This window comes from Furipterus horrens, unplaced genomic scaffold (assembly GCF_987537825.1).
Source record: "Furipterus horrens unplaced genomic scaffold, mFurHor1.1.pri manual_scaffold_2, whole genome shotgun sequence".
NCBI classification, from domain to species: Eukaryota; Metazoa; Chordata; class Mammalia; order Chiroptera; family Furipteridae; genus Furipterus; species Furipterus horrens.
In genome coordinates this window covers 103,225,708-103,241,212 of record NW_028327172.1, presented here as the reverse complement: position 1 = coordinate 103,241,212, position 15,505 = coordinate 103,225,708, and the positions used below count along the sequence as shown (strand labels likewise).

The 15,505-nt window shown below is 30.2% G+C and overlaps 1 protein-coding gene across 3 annotated transcripts in view; it reads left to right on the top strand.

Annotated features, from left to right (window-relative positions):
* The window catches only part of MAPK10 (mitogen-activated protein kinase 10), a 335,988-nt gene that overhangs the window by 276,277 nt on the left and 44,206 nt on the right, over positions 1 to 15,505 (top strand). For all 3 annotated transcript variants that reach the window (XM_090266261.1, XM_090266262.1, XM_090266263.1), the window contains one exon: positions 13,998 to 14,180. In XM_090266261.1, the coding sequence (XP_090122387.1) occupies positions 13,998 to 14,180 (183 nt within the window). The remainder of the gene's footprint in view (positions 1 to 13,997; positions 14,181 to 15,505) is intronic.

Below are 15,505 nucleotides of genomic sequence, written 5' to 3'. Positions count from 1 at the left end.
GGAAATGTAATGAATCAGAATCATAAAAACACCCAGAATTCTATCTGGGTAGTATTAGTGTACAAAACTCTTCTGGAGACCCAAATACTGTATTAACTGTCTTAGAAAACATCAAAATCCAGTTTCCAACAATGATTAAATTTGCTAATTTCTCCTAAGGTTTTCACACAGTTGGTATTCATTGGATTATCTTGAAAATTTCATAAAATAATCCAGTCACTTTGGTAAATATAAAATTTGGTGCAGTGGCTTTATCTTGAGAAATAATCCTGTCTTGAGCATATTAAAATCTAAATAGATTCATATGCATATATTCCACTTCTATAATTCTTAATGATAGAATATGCTGTTGCTGGCACTTAGGTGCCATAAACATGGGTAGTCTGTAGGAACAGTGAATAGCGACTCAAGTTAAGTGAAATTGGAAAAGTTTCCAGGGTATTATCACCTAGAAAAAAATATTAAAATAAAGAAAATGCAATTCAATATATATTCATCAGCAGTATATCTTTGCATAATTTTTATGCAAAAGCTTTATGACCTATTAAGTCTATTTTGGGTTCTGACATGAAGTTAAATGTCTAAAAATAGTCTGCTTTTACTTTGGGATATCCAGCAGAGCCACACAAAGGAGAACTGGAACATACACAGTTATCAATATCAGTTATTAAACCAGGAGCTGTCTAGAACCATCTGAGACTGGAGCAATGTAGTGACTGTGATTCCATTTAGGTCAACTGTTATTGCTGTTGTTTAAAGGCATATAGGAGGAAAAGTGAAAAATCAAGGGATGTTAGTCTGAAAGATAAAAATTTGCCTGTTTTAGGATGTGTGATCAGGGATCATAGATTCTATTCACATATTTTAAGATTATTATTTGGATGAGGAAATGGTGATTCCTGTTTAGATAATGGAGAGGAGTTCTATAGAGTCAATTGTGACTCATTAGGAGGAATGCCTTTCTAAGTGTTTTCAATTGTGAGAAGGATCTCCCAGTAAGTGGTGAGTTCCCTCATTGGAAAGATTTTTTAATTATAAATAAAAATAAGATATAATATATTATATAAATATAAAATAAACCTTTTGTATATATAATTTCAATATATAATTCCAATATATATTTAATTCACAATGATACATAACTTATATTTAATCGAGACTTACTATGTACCAGGCAATATGAAAAGACCTTTATCAGGCATAATTCTTTCAAGTCTTTAAAAAATTCTACATGATAAATACTATTAATCACTTTCATTTTAGAGGATGAAACTATGGTAAAGAGATATGAAGTACTTTAGCCAAGATTACATAGTTAGAAAGCAATCAAATTGGTTTTACCGCAGAGAAGAAAATTTCTGTCAGAGATATGATCAAAAAGAGTTTTTGCATTAAATAAAAAATGAGGATAGATGTTTTCAAAATCCCAGATAGGTTTGTGGCAGAAACAACCTTTACAACCTTTCCCCAAATGTTTGAATAGACGCAGGCAAGAGAAAGCCCTACTTACCGAGTTTTTAGCTCTCTCTATTTATTGTCTCTCTCTTTCCCAGTATCTATAAAAACAAACAAACAAACAAAAACACACACTGTAAATAGCAATTTTGTCAGACTGGTCACTCTGGGCAGTATGATAAGAATACTTGCAATTCAGAAACAAAAATATTTTCAGAGATCTTTTTCTTTTTCCCTTAAATTTTTACCAAAAAAGGTCTCACAATACCAACCTCTTGAAAAGCAGATAGTGTCTGAAATTACAAATGCGTTAATAATAAAGCGGTGCACAACTGTTTGCTCTATCTTTCCCTGATAACTTTGCATGTCACTTGCTTTCCTAAAATGGAAGCAAAACAAATTTGCTTCTCTGTGTATGCTTATCACCTTTAAAGCTGTAACAATTCCTTTGCAGTGATCACTCTGTTTAAGAGTTAAATCAAGCTATGAAAACTATGAGAATTTCACACTCGGAAGAATCTCCTAAGGAATTCTTTAAGGTCACTGCCAAATTACAAGACGTTAATTCGAGGAGTAAGTGGAGCAAAACTATAGGGTGCTGCTATTTTAATGCCTTTCCCTATGTGCTCCCTGCCAACATCCTTATTCTCCTACATTATTTCCCCCCATAAAAATGACCCGTTTCTCTTTCTGACTTTTCAATAGAATAAGTGAGTAACAAACTAGAGTTAAACAGAGAGATTTCACTTTTTTTTGCTTCACCTTTCATAATTTTGTCCCTCCCTGTGTACCCTGTGCCCTAGCTTCCTGATTTTAAGTTCTGGATGATAACTTCCAATGGCAGAAAGACATTATAATTTCACCTTAAATTTTAGGTTTCCTTTGATTCACAGTTTCAGAAAAAGATATCAACTCTCTGTTTATTTCATGTTGAACCGTCCTGTTTTGAAAGCCAGCATTTCTTACTTTATAAAGCAACAATGTTTATGAGAATAAGGCAAGGCTTCCTGTTTAGAAATTGGCTCCTTTGATATCAGTCAATGAAATGAGCCAGCGTATTCGAAAACAGTAATTCCTGAACTGACATATCACTTCCTGAAATTTATTCATATTTATAAATAAGAGTAAATGTGTTTTGTAAAAGAAACCTGTTCTTTTGAGGCTACTGCCAGATCTTTTCTTTTTTCCAAGTATGGTATACAAAAGAATAAAAAATTAATTGATTTGCATGTTACCCATATTAATACAATCTAGAGTAATTTATGATAACAATCAGTAGGATTTGAGTTGAATGCAAAGTAGACTTTTTAAATCAGGAACTAAATTAATCATTGAGTTACAATTGCAAAATAGCATTAACATATATTGGGTAACATTACATGGTGTTTTTACTTCAGTTTCATATAAGAAAAGGCCCGGATGTTCTTGTTTTCTCTTCTTTTTACTGTTTTAAAAGACTAATGATCATAAGACTGACCTTTCATCCAGCCAGCAAAAGGTCAGGCCATTGCTCTGTGGCATGGGTAGTCAAGTGTTTTCATTCATTTACTCTTCTATTCCTGTATTGTTGTTTATCTTCATGTCATTTTTGTTTTCAGTTGACATGTGGTCAGTAGGGTGCATCATGGGAGAAATGATAAAAGGTGCAGTGCTGTTTCCTGGCACTGATCGTATCCTTCTTAGCAGCCAGTGGTCTCTATGGGTGTTATTCTCAATCAATTTCCTTTGCTCTCAAATACTGTACTGCTGATGGTATACATTCACTGCCCTCAGAGAGCTTCAATGAGACTCCGATGTCAAATATTCATAGCTAGAATCATGGTAGAGTAACCATGTCTCTTAGCAAGGTCTTACATGAATAATACAGTACCAAATATGAGACATTCAGCATGATATCAAAAGGTCTGACTTAATTGAGTCATAAGAATCTAATAACAGTGATATACTCTTCTCTAAAGATTTTTGTTGTAGATGTTTCAAAATTAAGTTCTAGTAATAAGTAGATAATAAGTGACAAAATATTTTAGTTTTAAGGCAAGATTTAGCTTTCATATCATAAGAAATATTCACTTGCCATAGAAATTTAATCAGATTTATATTTACCCACAAATACAACATATTTATTTTAGTATATATTCAGAGAGCATGCACATAAATTTTATTTTTAAATTGATTAAACTCTTGTAAAATTGTCTTTCTCATTTACTTCATTTATAGGAATAATTGCTCTAATCTTGCTATTATTTTCTTCACATAATTAACAAATGCAATATTTAAAATCTCATTAATTATGGTTACATAAAATATCTGAAGAAATAAATTTATATCACTTGGATAAGTAAAAGAGACCCTCTCTTAGGCAGCAAAGAGTTAGCAAGTAAGAATTCCAGAGGCTCTGCAGTATTAAATAGATATGGATACTGTGTGATTGGTGTATGGGTGTGTCATGCCTTATTTCTTTAAGTTAGTTAAATATCCTATCCTCAGTAATTTATAAAGATAATATATCCTCATCATAATAAAAATAAGATCTCTGCTTAAATAATTGTAATTCAAAGCTAAAATTGAACCTATAATAATGGAGTTTTAATATATAATTAAATATAATTACTAATAAAGTATATCCCAACCATATTATGATTAGCCATTTACTTTGAGAATTAATATATTACATATATTGATATAGATATAGTTTCACACCTATATTCTCTGTTTTAAAGGATCAATTTAGGAAATGACTGAATTATGCACTCATTTAGTTTCTGTTGAATGAAAGAACTTAAACTAAAAGGTTTTATTTAGTAAAAAATAAAGCTTTACTGTTTTATCTTCTATTCTTACTAAAAACTTTTTTCTAATCTTATATATAACACACACTTATTTAAAACATTTCCTATTTGCAGTTGTCTTCTACATACACATTTTATGAAATAACATCTACAAATTTACCACATTCATATTAATGTTAATGTTATTGAGAAGTATGTTATCTGATACAAAACTAATTTCTTTCATTCTGAAAAAATTATGAACTTGAGTTTGACTTTTGGCCATAAATATGAAATAGTATTTACATTCTGGCTCATTTTAGACATTTGATAAAAATCAACTCAATCAGTTAACTTTATACTCAACTTCTTCAGAAGTTCATTGTGGTTGAATAATTGATTACTGAAATGAATATTGCCCCTGTAAATTAAAATTATTGATTTTCATTACTTTCCTTATAATTTCTATTAAAGCAAATGTGATTGATTTTCACAACTTAGTTATTAAATACAAATTAACATTTCTTAGAATCCATTTCTTGGCAGAAGTTGCTTGGGTATCACTTCTTAACTTGGGTATCAAAATCCCTTACAAGTAAAGCTTTAGGCTGCTGCTAATGTTCAAGTTTCTTATTAGGTGCCCTTTCAATGTCTGAGCTTGATATTTGATATTGAGTTATTTCTGGAGCCCTCATATTGGGATACATTTGTAAATTTCTCAAAGAGCATAGGGGAATTATTTTCTAAAGTGGGTAGGGATGTAATCTTTTAGTGATTTCAAACATATTGTTTAAAGTTTAAATCAGTCTTTTTCACACAGTTTATGAAACTGAATATCATAAAATTAACCTTTTAAAATGCAAGACAGATTATTTATTTTTAAAAACTTCATATTGTTATTATTAATGAGTTACCTGAAAAGGCATTAAGATATTTTAGTTTATTAAATAGAATTTTAAAATTGAGCTGGAGATATACAATATGTATACTATGTATCTATGCAATACATCATAAGGAGTCATTTTTAATCAACACATCTTCATTTATATTAAGACATTCTGAATTGAGAAATGTAGATAGCCAAAATAATTTTTAAAATTTTATGTATTTATATGCTACTTTATTAGTAGATATATTTTAAGTACATTATTTTAATTTTATTCAATTCAAGTATTTTTTAACTCTCTACAAGAGAATCAGAAATCAGCTACTGTGATAATTTTCTTTTGGGATCTCTCCTAGTGAATTTCATCATAGCATACATTTTTGCTTTTAAAATTACAGAATATTTTATACAAGAAACTTAATATTAAATATATAACTTTTGAATAAGATCAACTATTACTCAGGTTAAAAAAATAGACCATTACCAATAAACACTTCTGAATCTTTTTGTGTGTGCCTCAGCAATTATATTCTCTCTTCTCTTCACAGAAGTCACTACTGTCCCAAATGCATGCTTTTGCCATCTCTTTGGCTTTCCTTATATTTTTGTCACATACATATTTATCCTTAAACAATATATGATTTAGTCTTATATGTTTTACATATTTTACTATCATTATTTTATGACTTGCTTTTTTAAAAGTTAACGTATTTTTCAGATTTACTCCTATTGATGAATTAGACATAGTTCATTCATTTTCATATCTGTACAGTATTCCAGCCTATGAATATTCTATGGCTATTCCATTCTCCTATAAACAGGCTTTGGCATATATTCAATTTTTGCTTTTATTTTTATAAACACTGATGATATAAACATTTGTCTCTAGGAACACATGGGCAAGATTATTTTAAAAAATAAATGCCTAGGCTCATAGGTGTGCACATTTTTAACTTGACTGTGTAACATCAAATTGATTTCCAGAGTAGCAGTATATATATATGTAATTACTTGTTTCACAACCTAACCAACTCTTGGTATTGTCAGATTTGTTTTTAAATTTGTTACCGATTTCTTGGGTATAAAATACTGTTTTTTTTTTAAAGTTATTTATTTATTTATTGTTTTTCTATTATAGTTGTCCTACATTTTCCCCCATTGCTCCCCTCCCCAGCCCACCCCTTCCTTCTCCCAGTCAATCCTCACCTCGTTGTATGTGTCCATGGGTTGTTTATACTAGTTCCTTTACTAAACCCTTCCCCCTTTTCTTTCCCTCCCCCCACCTCCCAGTAACTGTTACTCCGTTCCTTGTTTACATGCCTCTGGTTCATTTTTGCTCATTTGTTTGTGTTGTTCATTAGTTTCCTGTATTAGGTTTTAACTTACATTTCCTTGACTACAGTGGAGGCTAAGCATCTTGTTTAATGGACATTAGTGTTTTTCCCTTGTAAATTTTTGTTTTTGTTTTTTTAAAACAAATTTTGCTCTATTGTATTGTTTTATTGATTATTTGAAGTTCTTTATATAATTAGCCACCTAATCTTTGGCAGCTTTATCTGTTGCAGATATTTTCTCCCTTTTATTTAGATTATTTTCCCATTTTATTTTATAGTGATTTTGAGAACTGACAATCTTTTTTTTTTATGGTTCATGTATTTTTGTATCTTGTTTAAGAAATCTATGATGCCTTTATATTGTCTTGTAAATTTACTGGGAATGTTTTAAAGTAGACTATTTTACATTTAAGCCTTTAGTCCACTTGGAGTTAATTTAATGCATGGTGTGAAAGACGGATCCCATTTTTTTCTACTTTCATTTACTGACCAGTGTATTCTTTTTTTTACTGATCTATAATGCTGTCTCTGTTGTTATATTCTGGGCTCCATATTCTGTTCTATTTGCCTATGTTTATATCCTTAATGAATATAAACATATACTATAGGCTTATATCACGTAGTGTTAAAACTCCTCCTTTTTCTTTAGTCTCTTTCAGAAATACCTTGGCTATTAATGAATTTAATACTGCTCTTCCATAAAAATGTTAAAGTTGGCTAGTTAACTTACATAAAAAGATTCTATTGGTATTTATATTAAAATTGTTTTAAATCTATAGTTCAATTTGTAGAAGAGTGCTATTTTAATTAAGATTTTAAAATTCTTCACTTGAACATATAAAAATCTTAGCACACACTAACTTTTTGTTCTCATTTTTTAGCCTCACAAATTGACAATATTATAATTTTGGTTTATATAGGTAGAGTTTCTTTAGGGTCATCTTTTTAATTATTATTTTTTGGCTTACCATTACTTCTTGCAGTTTGGTCCATTATTTTGAGATTATTTTCTTTCTTCCTAAAGTGCTAATATTAGAAGACTTTTAGTGGGAGTCTTTGATGATAAAATTTTATTTTTTAAACTAGGTTCTCTTGCTTTAAAGACAGTTTAGCTGGATATAGAATTTTACATTGACAGTTTTTTTCCCCAGCAACTTAAAGATATTATTCCACTGACTTAATGTTTCCAATTGCAATTGAGGAATTTAATAGTCATCTTTGGAGATAGCTTTTCTCTTTTCTTTGACTTCATTTACAATTTTTTATTTTGGCCTTTGGTTTTCTGCTGTTTCTCTACTGAATGACTATGTATGGGTTTCTTTTTATTCATCTTCCTTGAGATTTACTGTATTTCCCAAATTCCAATCTATTTCTAATTCCCAGAATTTCTCAGCTTTTGTTGCTTTAAATATTTTTTCTCCCCTATTTTTTACATTACCTTCCTAAAAAAATCTCTGACTGGACATAAAGTAGACTTTCATTTATTCAACAAATATTTTTTGAGCACATACTTTACGCTGGAGACTTTTCTCTTCAGGGATATATCAACAAACAAAACTGTCCTCATGAAAACCATGACATCATGAAACATCTGATATCATGAAAATTAGAATTCAAGGCAGAGTATATTAGTTAGTGATAATGGCTGAGCGATAAGAGAGATAAAAATGTTAGGACAGGGGAGCATAGATTGTCTTCTGCTTTTTTAAAAGTTTAAACATCAAAGTTTTGTCATGTATGCCTGATAAAATGGCATGTGTTCTTGACCTCATATAAACTTTATTGTATCTTCTTATTAAAAAAATATTTTATGCATTTTTAGAGAAGGAGAAAGAGATGGAGAAAGAGAAATATCCATGTGTGGTTGCCTCTCGCATGCCCCTAAATGGGGACCTGGCCCACAACCCAGACATGTGCCCTGACTGGGAGTTGAACTGGTGATCCTCTGGTTTTCACGTCAGTGCTCAATCCACTGACCCAAACAAGCCAGAGCTTATTATACCTTCTTAATCTCTCTTTTATATAGTGTTAGACCCAGAAATGTATGTAATCTTCCAGACAGGGTCTCACAGGTCATAGTACAATGTCACTATAACTCTCTTAAATAGAATTCTCTTCTGTTAATGTTAGAATCTATTTGTATTAGTTCCTTTGTTTAAAGTCATTTTGTTTACCAATTTTAAAAGGACCTTGGTATTTTTCAGCTATAAAACACAGATGTCAAAGGTTGCTTCCCAGTTTGGAAATGCAGACAGAGATGATCCAGCTTTTATGGGGTGAGAATATCATAAAATTTGAGGAGGGCATTATGTGCAAAAATAATTAATATTATACAAAATTAGGTGCAGTCTTATAAGGGCATGTGTGAATGAGAGGGTCCAAAGATTAACCTTTAACAGCTTAATGAAAATTCTTCTATTGTGCCACATACTAGATTTGCTTACATGTGAAATGTCTTTCCATTTTTCTGCTTTATAAGTAAATATAGATTATAATAACAAGTAAATTTATAAGACAGACTGTACTAAGATCCATATATCTCATACTTCAAATACCAGCGTTTAGATATTTTTTATCCCACAATATCCCACTAGCAATCTGTCACTCATATTTTCAACTTTGAGTTTTAGGTTTGTTCTGGCTTATAACATTTCCTCTCCTTATGGCCATTTATAATGAAAATGAATGCTAGTTATAATTATGTATTAAATCACTTGTTCACATATCATATTACCAGAATTTGAAGGGGACTTTTGAGAGGAAAAGAATATTTTCAAATAAAAAAAAGGAGTAAAAATATTTTTAAAGGAACAAAACAACCCAAAACATAACCATGAAAATCTGGTTACAGAACTCTGTCATATATATTTCTATTCTAATCTTTACACTTGTCCTCAGAAGTGAGATTTCTTTGAAAGCAAATTTTACCATAGAGAAATAGGAAGTAATTACTGAAATAAATGTTCAGGTATTTCTAACTTTATATTGAGTAGCTTTTGTATTTTCTGTGAACAGAATCCCACAGGTAATAGTAATATATAATTTCAATCCTTCCCTAGATTTTGATGAATAGGCTCTTTCTCCCTCTGCTGGGAGCCTACACTTGCCATGAAATATATTCCCATGGTATTTTCAGGAAAGTTACTTGGATAAATGGAATTAATGTTAGAATTTTACTTTACTTGAAGTATTTTTTAGGTGAAACCCATATGTTTTTCATAGAAGATAGGTGTGTAATAAAATTGTGGTGAATTTGAAGCTATCCCAATTTGCATCATTAAACTGAAATATGTTAGTACTTTAGTTATTTATTTTTAAAAAATCCTCACTCAAAGACACTTAAGGATTTTAGAGAGAGAGGAAGGATAGGAGAAGGGGAGAGAAGCACTATGCCAGGGAGAAACAGCTATCAGTTGCCTCTCATAGGCACGCCTTCTGGGTACTGAACCATAACCTAGGCATGTGTCCTGACAGGGAATTGCTTCAACAAATTGAGGCACACTGGTTAAGGCAGTATTTTTTTCTTAAATCTGGATTTAGTAATTGATAAGAGAGTGTTAGTATATTTTACCTTGTTATTTCTCAAAATAGAGTCCTGGAGCCATCTGGATTGCAAATACTGTTTTAGTGGAGTTTTTTGTTTTTGTTTTTAATAATATGTCAGACCTATGGACTCAGAATTATATAGATCAATAAGGAAAGAGGAGAGATTGGTATTTTGTATTTCCTATGTTATAAATATTCAAGCTGGGGAACTTGATACATCATGATGCCTAACACATGGCATGCAAGTCACTACTTCCTTATTACATATTCATTGCAGAAATTACTAATTGATTGCAGTGGTTTTCCTGCAGGACTGACATAAATCCACACAATAATACTCAACGCAGTGCCTAGGCAGCTGGATGGCTTACCAGATAAAATAAGCTCTCCTGAAACAATTTTTAGGCAACATAATCTTTAAAAACATAGTTAAGAATTTGGACATAAACACTAATATTCTTTAAGATGCAAATAGTTCTCAGAAAATTTTGCACAAAATATTGAATACAAGACTTCAAGCAAAGGAGAAAGCATGTCTGAATTTATAAAGTGTCAATGCTGGAAACCATATTCATAATAACAAGAAGTAATCAACTATGGAAGAAAACATAAAAAGAAGATACAGTTTTTCAAAGGGCACAGTAGAATGAGGCTATTAAACACTCTTTTTGATTCCACTTTGTAGCTTCTGAAAGCTTAAATGTGCATAGTATAAATTATGTTCATAATTATTACCTAAAATAGCCAGAAAAAGATAAAGTATTTCTCATACATTAAGTTCAAAGTAATTTGTGATACATTTTAGAAAGTTGCCAACCAAGGAAATTAAAATGAAAGGCATCTATGAAATGTAAATTCTTCTCTAACTGATAAAATTAATGAATAATTTTCAATCTTAAGATTTTTGATAATTTTTACAATTTATATTAATTTTGTTTTAGTCGTCTTTTACAATACTATTTATAGTTAATAGTCAAAATTTACATATTATCTTGTCTTGTTATCATACTCTATAAAATCAGACTTTTTGTAATATGATTATTTTATTAGTGAAGTTAGAATTAGATGAAGAAATTGACTGTCAAATAATTCCTATAAAATGACAACTTTCATTTATAACTTTTGTTAAATGCCTTTGATAAAATGTTAAGGGTGATAATTTCTTACTGAAATAGTAAATCAAAAATATAAAACACATTCATTGCCTTTTTGCTAACTGCACAGGCTGGATTTTGTAAATAGAGCCACCTGTATGTAGTATAAAGATAATGACTTATGAGAGTTCTAAAGCAAATAAGTCTTTTTACAAAAATACTTTTGGCCATTCTTTTAAAAAATATTTACCATGTTAACACATAAATATAAAAAATATAGTTATTGTTTTATGTGTTTTTCAAATATAGTTATTGTGGAAATATGATGATTAATTTTTAAAAAATGTATCACCTCATTTTCTACTTAAAATATTAATAAAGTTAATTGTTTTATGTGATATTGACCTGATAAACTAAGGAAGCAGTTTCAGAGATATTCTTTAAGGGAATTACCTGTGACAAACATACCATCAATTCCATGGTCAAATTAAAGCAATTTCTACCACAACAATTTCAAACTTGCTCTTTTCCTAACTGGGATCTTTAGAATAAGCATTGGACTTAGAGTTAGGAGATATGACTTCCAGTCTTGGCTTCTATTTGGGTAGTTATAATTATAAAGGTAAATCATGTGGTTAACTAAGTATATATCATTGGACATAGTTGTTCATTTTGTGATCCTATGAACATCTGGGAAAGAAGCACTTAACACTTAAATATAACTTCATTTTTATGGGAAGAAGGAACTTGAAATGGATTGGTTAAAATAGAGGCACTATTTCATTGACAGTAATAAAGATTAGTGCCTCCCTCTTTTTGCAAGCTATTACATCAAGGACCACAATTGTGTTTTATTTAAAAAGCAATCTTAGCTAGGAATGTTCACTGAGAGCTTCTATAAGCTTTAATTATAACTTACACAAAGAAACATTTTAACTGTTCTTATTTAACAATTTCCACAATATTTGACTCTTCTTAAACTTTACTCTAAAAATAACATGGAATTGTTTTGGGAACACTGTTTTTAAAACAACTAACTTTTAACTTAATAATTCCATAACTCTAGCTAAATGTAACTAGAATATAATGGTTTGTTGGTAGAATTTTTCCAACTTTTAAATGACAACTTTACAGAAAATATGATAGTTGCTTTACCTCTATTTTTAGTTTGCATCATCTGTAAAGTTCTAAGGAAGCCTGACCAATGATTAAATGATGGCTTGACAGGACATGATAACCTAATTATATTAGGGAGTAGACCTCTTTTCATAATTTTCAATACAAGCACTTGATATTTATTTAGCTGTACTAATATTTGCTATTTAAATTTGTTTAAACAGTTAAATCTTAACTATATCCATAGTACTAACATAAGTTTTTGTGTAAGGAGAACTTTTAACTTTATTCTCTTAAATTTTTTAGTTTCTTTATTTCTAAGTATTCTGATTTATTACTATATTCTCATTACTATTCTTCACTTTTTTCCATTTTCACTTTATTTCCTGATATTGCACAATCATATATTTTCTTTATCCCAGTAACTAAGAGGACATGTAATAATTTAAATTTTATTCAACCAGATTGTAAAGAAAGTAGAAGAGGATTTTCAAATTAGTTTAATTTTTTGTGTACAGTATCTTATCTACTTTGTTTGCATTATATATTTATTATTGTTAAATATAGTTAATTTTGTCTTTTGTCAGGACTGCTGATCTTTTTTAGTCCAACTGTATTGAATTGCTAGGGGTAAGGAGTTTACAAACCTCAAATAATATTATGGTAAGTTCTCTGAACTATTGCAAATTACATTAGCAGAAATGAATTAATTAACATTACTAAAGAAATAGAGTTGTAGAAGAATAAACAATGTAAGGGAGTATACTGCCTGTGGTATTGGATTTAAAAAGAATTTCTAAGGCTTTTATCATTTATCGACACATGACTAAGGAATTTCTGTGAAATCAGCTTCTTCCGGTTGGTTCTTCAGAGCTTTCATTGGAGGTATTTACCATTCATGAGGCTTTGATAAAACAAACGTTAATGATAAATGAAAAAGAGAATCTCAATCAGTGGGTATGTCTGTCAAAGAGCTAGCTCCCATTTAGGGGGTTATTAATATTCATAGTTAATATTTTTCCTGTAGAATTCTGCATGCTTAATGTACTTTTGAATTACATGCACTTGGATGGAATTCTATTGTCTTAAATTGATTCTTTGATGTTTAGCCTGATATCTTAATATTCAGGGATATAGGGCATTACTAAGAAAACAGGTATGAAACTGTGACTACTCTGATAAGTAGAAAACTTTTAAGTCTTTGACAAAAAATTAATGAATTATCTTATTACAAAAAATTATATTGATCCCATAAGAAATGCATATGAGTAGAAAATATTAACAGATGTTGAAATTTCCTATTTGGTAGAGAAAGAAAGAAAGAAAGATCTTAAGAATTTTAAAAAATATAAATGAATCTTATTTAAAATATTTGTGTATTTGTCACTTTTAGAAAACAAATGATTGAGGTAATTTCATGATAAAAATATGATGTGCCATTATATCTTTTCCCTTTTAAATCACATGGTTATATAGAAGTTTATCTTAACATAAGAAATTCTCCTTGTGCTATTAAATATATTTTCACTTTTACAACCTATAGACTATCTCACAATATCCTATTTTGTTAAGTAATGCTAGTTCCCCAATAGTGTATATGTTCCAAAAGTGAATTAAAATTTTAAGATAATTCATTGGCTTACAATTCTGATTTTATATTTTTGTCCTTTGTTGCTTATTAAAATTCCAGTAGTGTTGATGAGTGGCCAGGATCTGAGAAGCAGTTAGTCTCCCAACTAGTGAAAGGCAGGAGCTAGTAGCCTGTACTTCTGTTTGCCCTTAACTATTCAATTCTCAGATATTGACCAGTGGAACAAAGTAATTGAGCAACTAGGAACACCATGTCCGGAATTCATGAAGAAATTGCAACCTACAGTAAGAAACTATGTGGAGAATCGGCCTAAGTATGCAGGACTCACCTTCCCCAAGCTCTTTCCAGATTCTCTCTTTCCTGCTGATTCTGAGCACAATAAACTCAAAGGTAAGCCCATCAGGGACAACTTCAGAACCACTATGTGGGTGATGGGTTACATAAGTAAATGATAGGGACACTTCTGTAACTTGAACTACCTCAATTTAAGGAAAGGTATTTTTTCTTCTTTTATTGTTTCACTAGAATTTTGCTGCATTAAAAGACTTGAAATAAATTATTATTAGCTAACGCTGAGAAATCTTTATAATAGTGAATTTTTCATTATGATGGTTATTTATTGTAAGGGTATCTAAAAAGTAATATAATACAATTACAATCATGTATATAATTGCTACTGTGTAAGTGCTAAGGGAATACAGTAGGAGATTAATTAGAGACTGGTAGTTCTAGGACTCCTCCAAAGGTTTTTAATTGATTCTGGTTCAGGAGAGGTATTTCTTAAAGGATCTTTTTTCCAACGGGCAAGTGGCATAGGGTTTTAGAATTGTCTGGATATTCAGAGGAAAGCATGATACTGAAGTATGCAGCAGTGTGGTCCAGGTTAATTATTTCATGGAACTTATTTAAAATCTTAAAATTACTTTGCAATGTAACTCTAAAACCAATGTGATATATGTTGAAGTCATTGTTTCAGTTCTTTTTATTTCCTGGAAAATATTTCTAACACAAGATTTTGTTGTAAAATCTTGGAGTTTTATTCATATTTTAGGGAATGCTTAACCACCTTTTTTTTTCTTCTGTTTTATAGAGTGACAAATGAGATTTTACCTACACATATATTCAATATAAACATTTTCATTAATAAGTAATTCTTCATACTACTATGTCTGTAGTCATGAACTTTAGTAACAAAACTTAGTTTCTTCACCCACAAAATTGAGATAATAATGCCTCAGTCATAAGAATGGAGAAAAGGAATAAATTTATATAAAGTATAATATAAATAAAATTCTCATTTTTTAAGTTAATTAGGGCATTTCTGACAATGTCCTAAGTGATTCTGAAAAAAATTTGATTTGACACCTCACATTACACCTGGCACACAGTGAACAAGTAAACATTTAGTATTTTGTAAACTGAACCTAATCTTTCACATCAATTTGCTTACTAAGTTAAGTCTTATGGATGTTTTTCTTAAAATCTGCCCCCTGTTCTCTGTCCTTAAAGCTTCTGCTCCTGTTGAAGTCATCTTACATCTCCTTTATTCTCAAAAATGTTTATCCTAATCTTCTTGCCTCCCTTAACTGCTTAAGCCCTTTTCCTAGCTCAGAAAACTCTAAAAATGAGCAGTCTAAACTTACTCCATCTACTACCTTTAAAAAAGCTATTCGTTTAAATTTATTTTTATAAACGTGAGCAATACATGTACATAT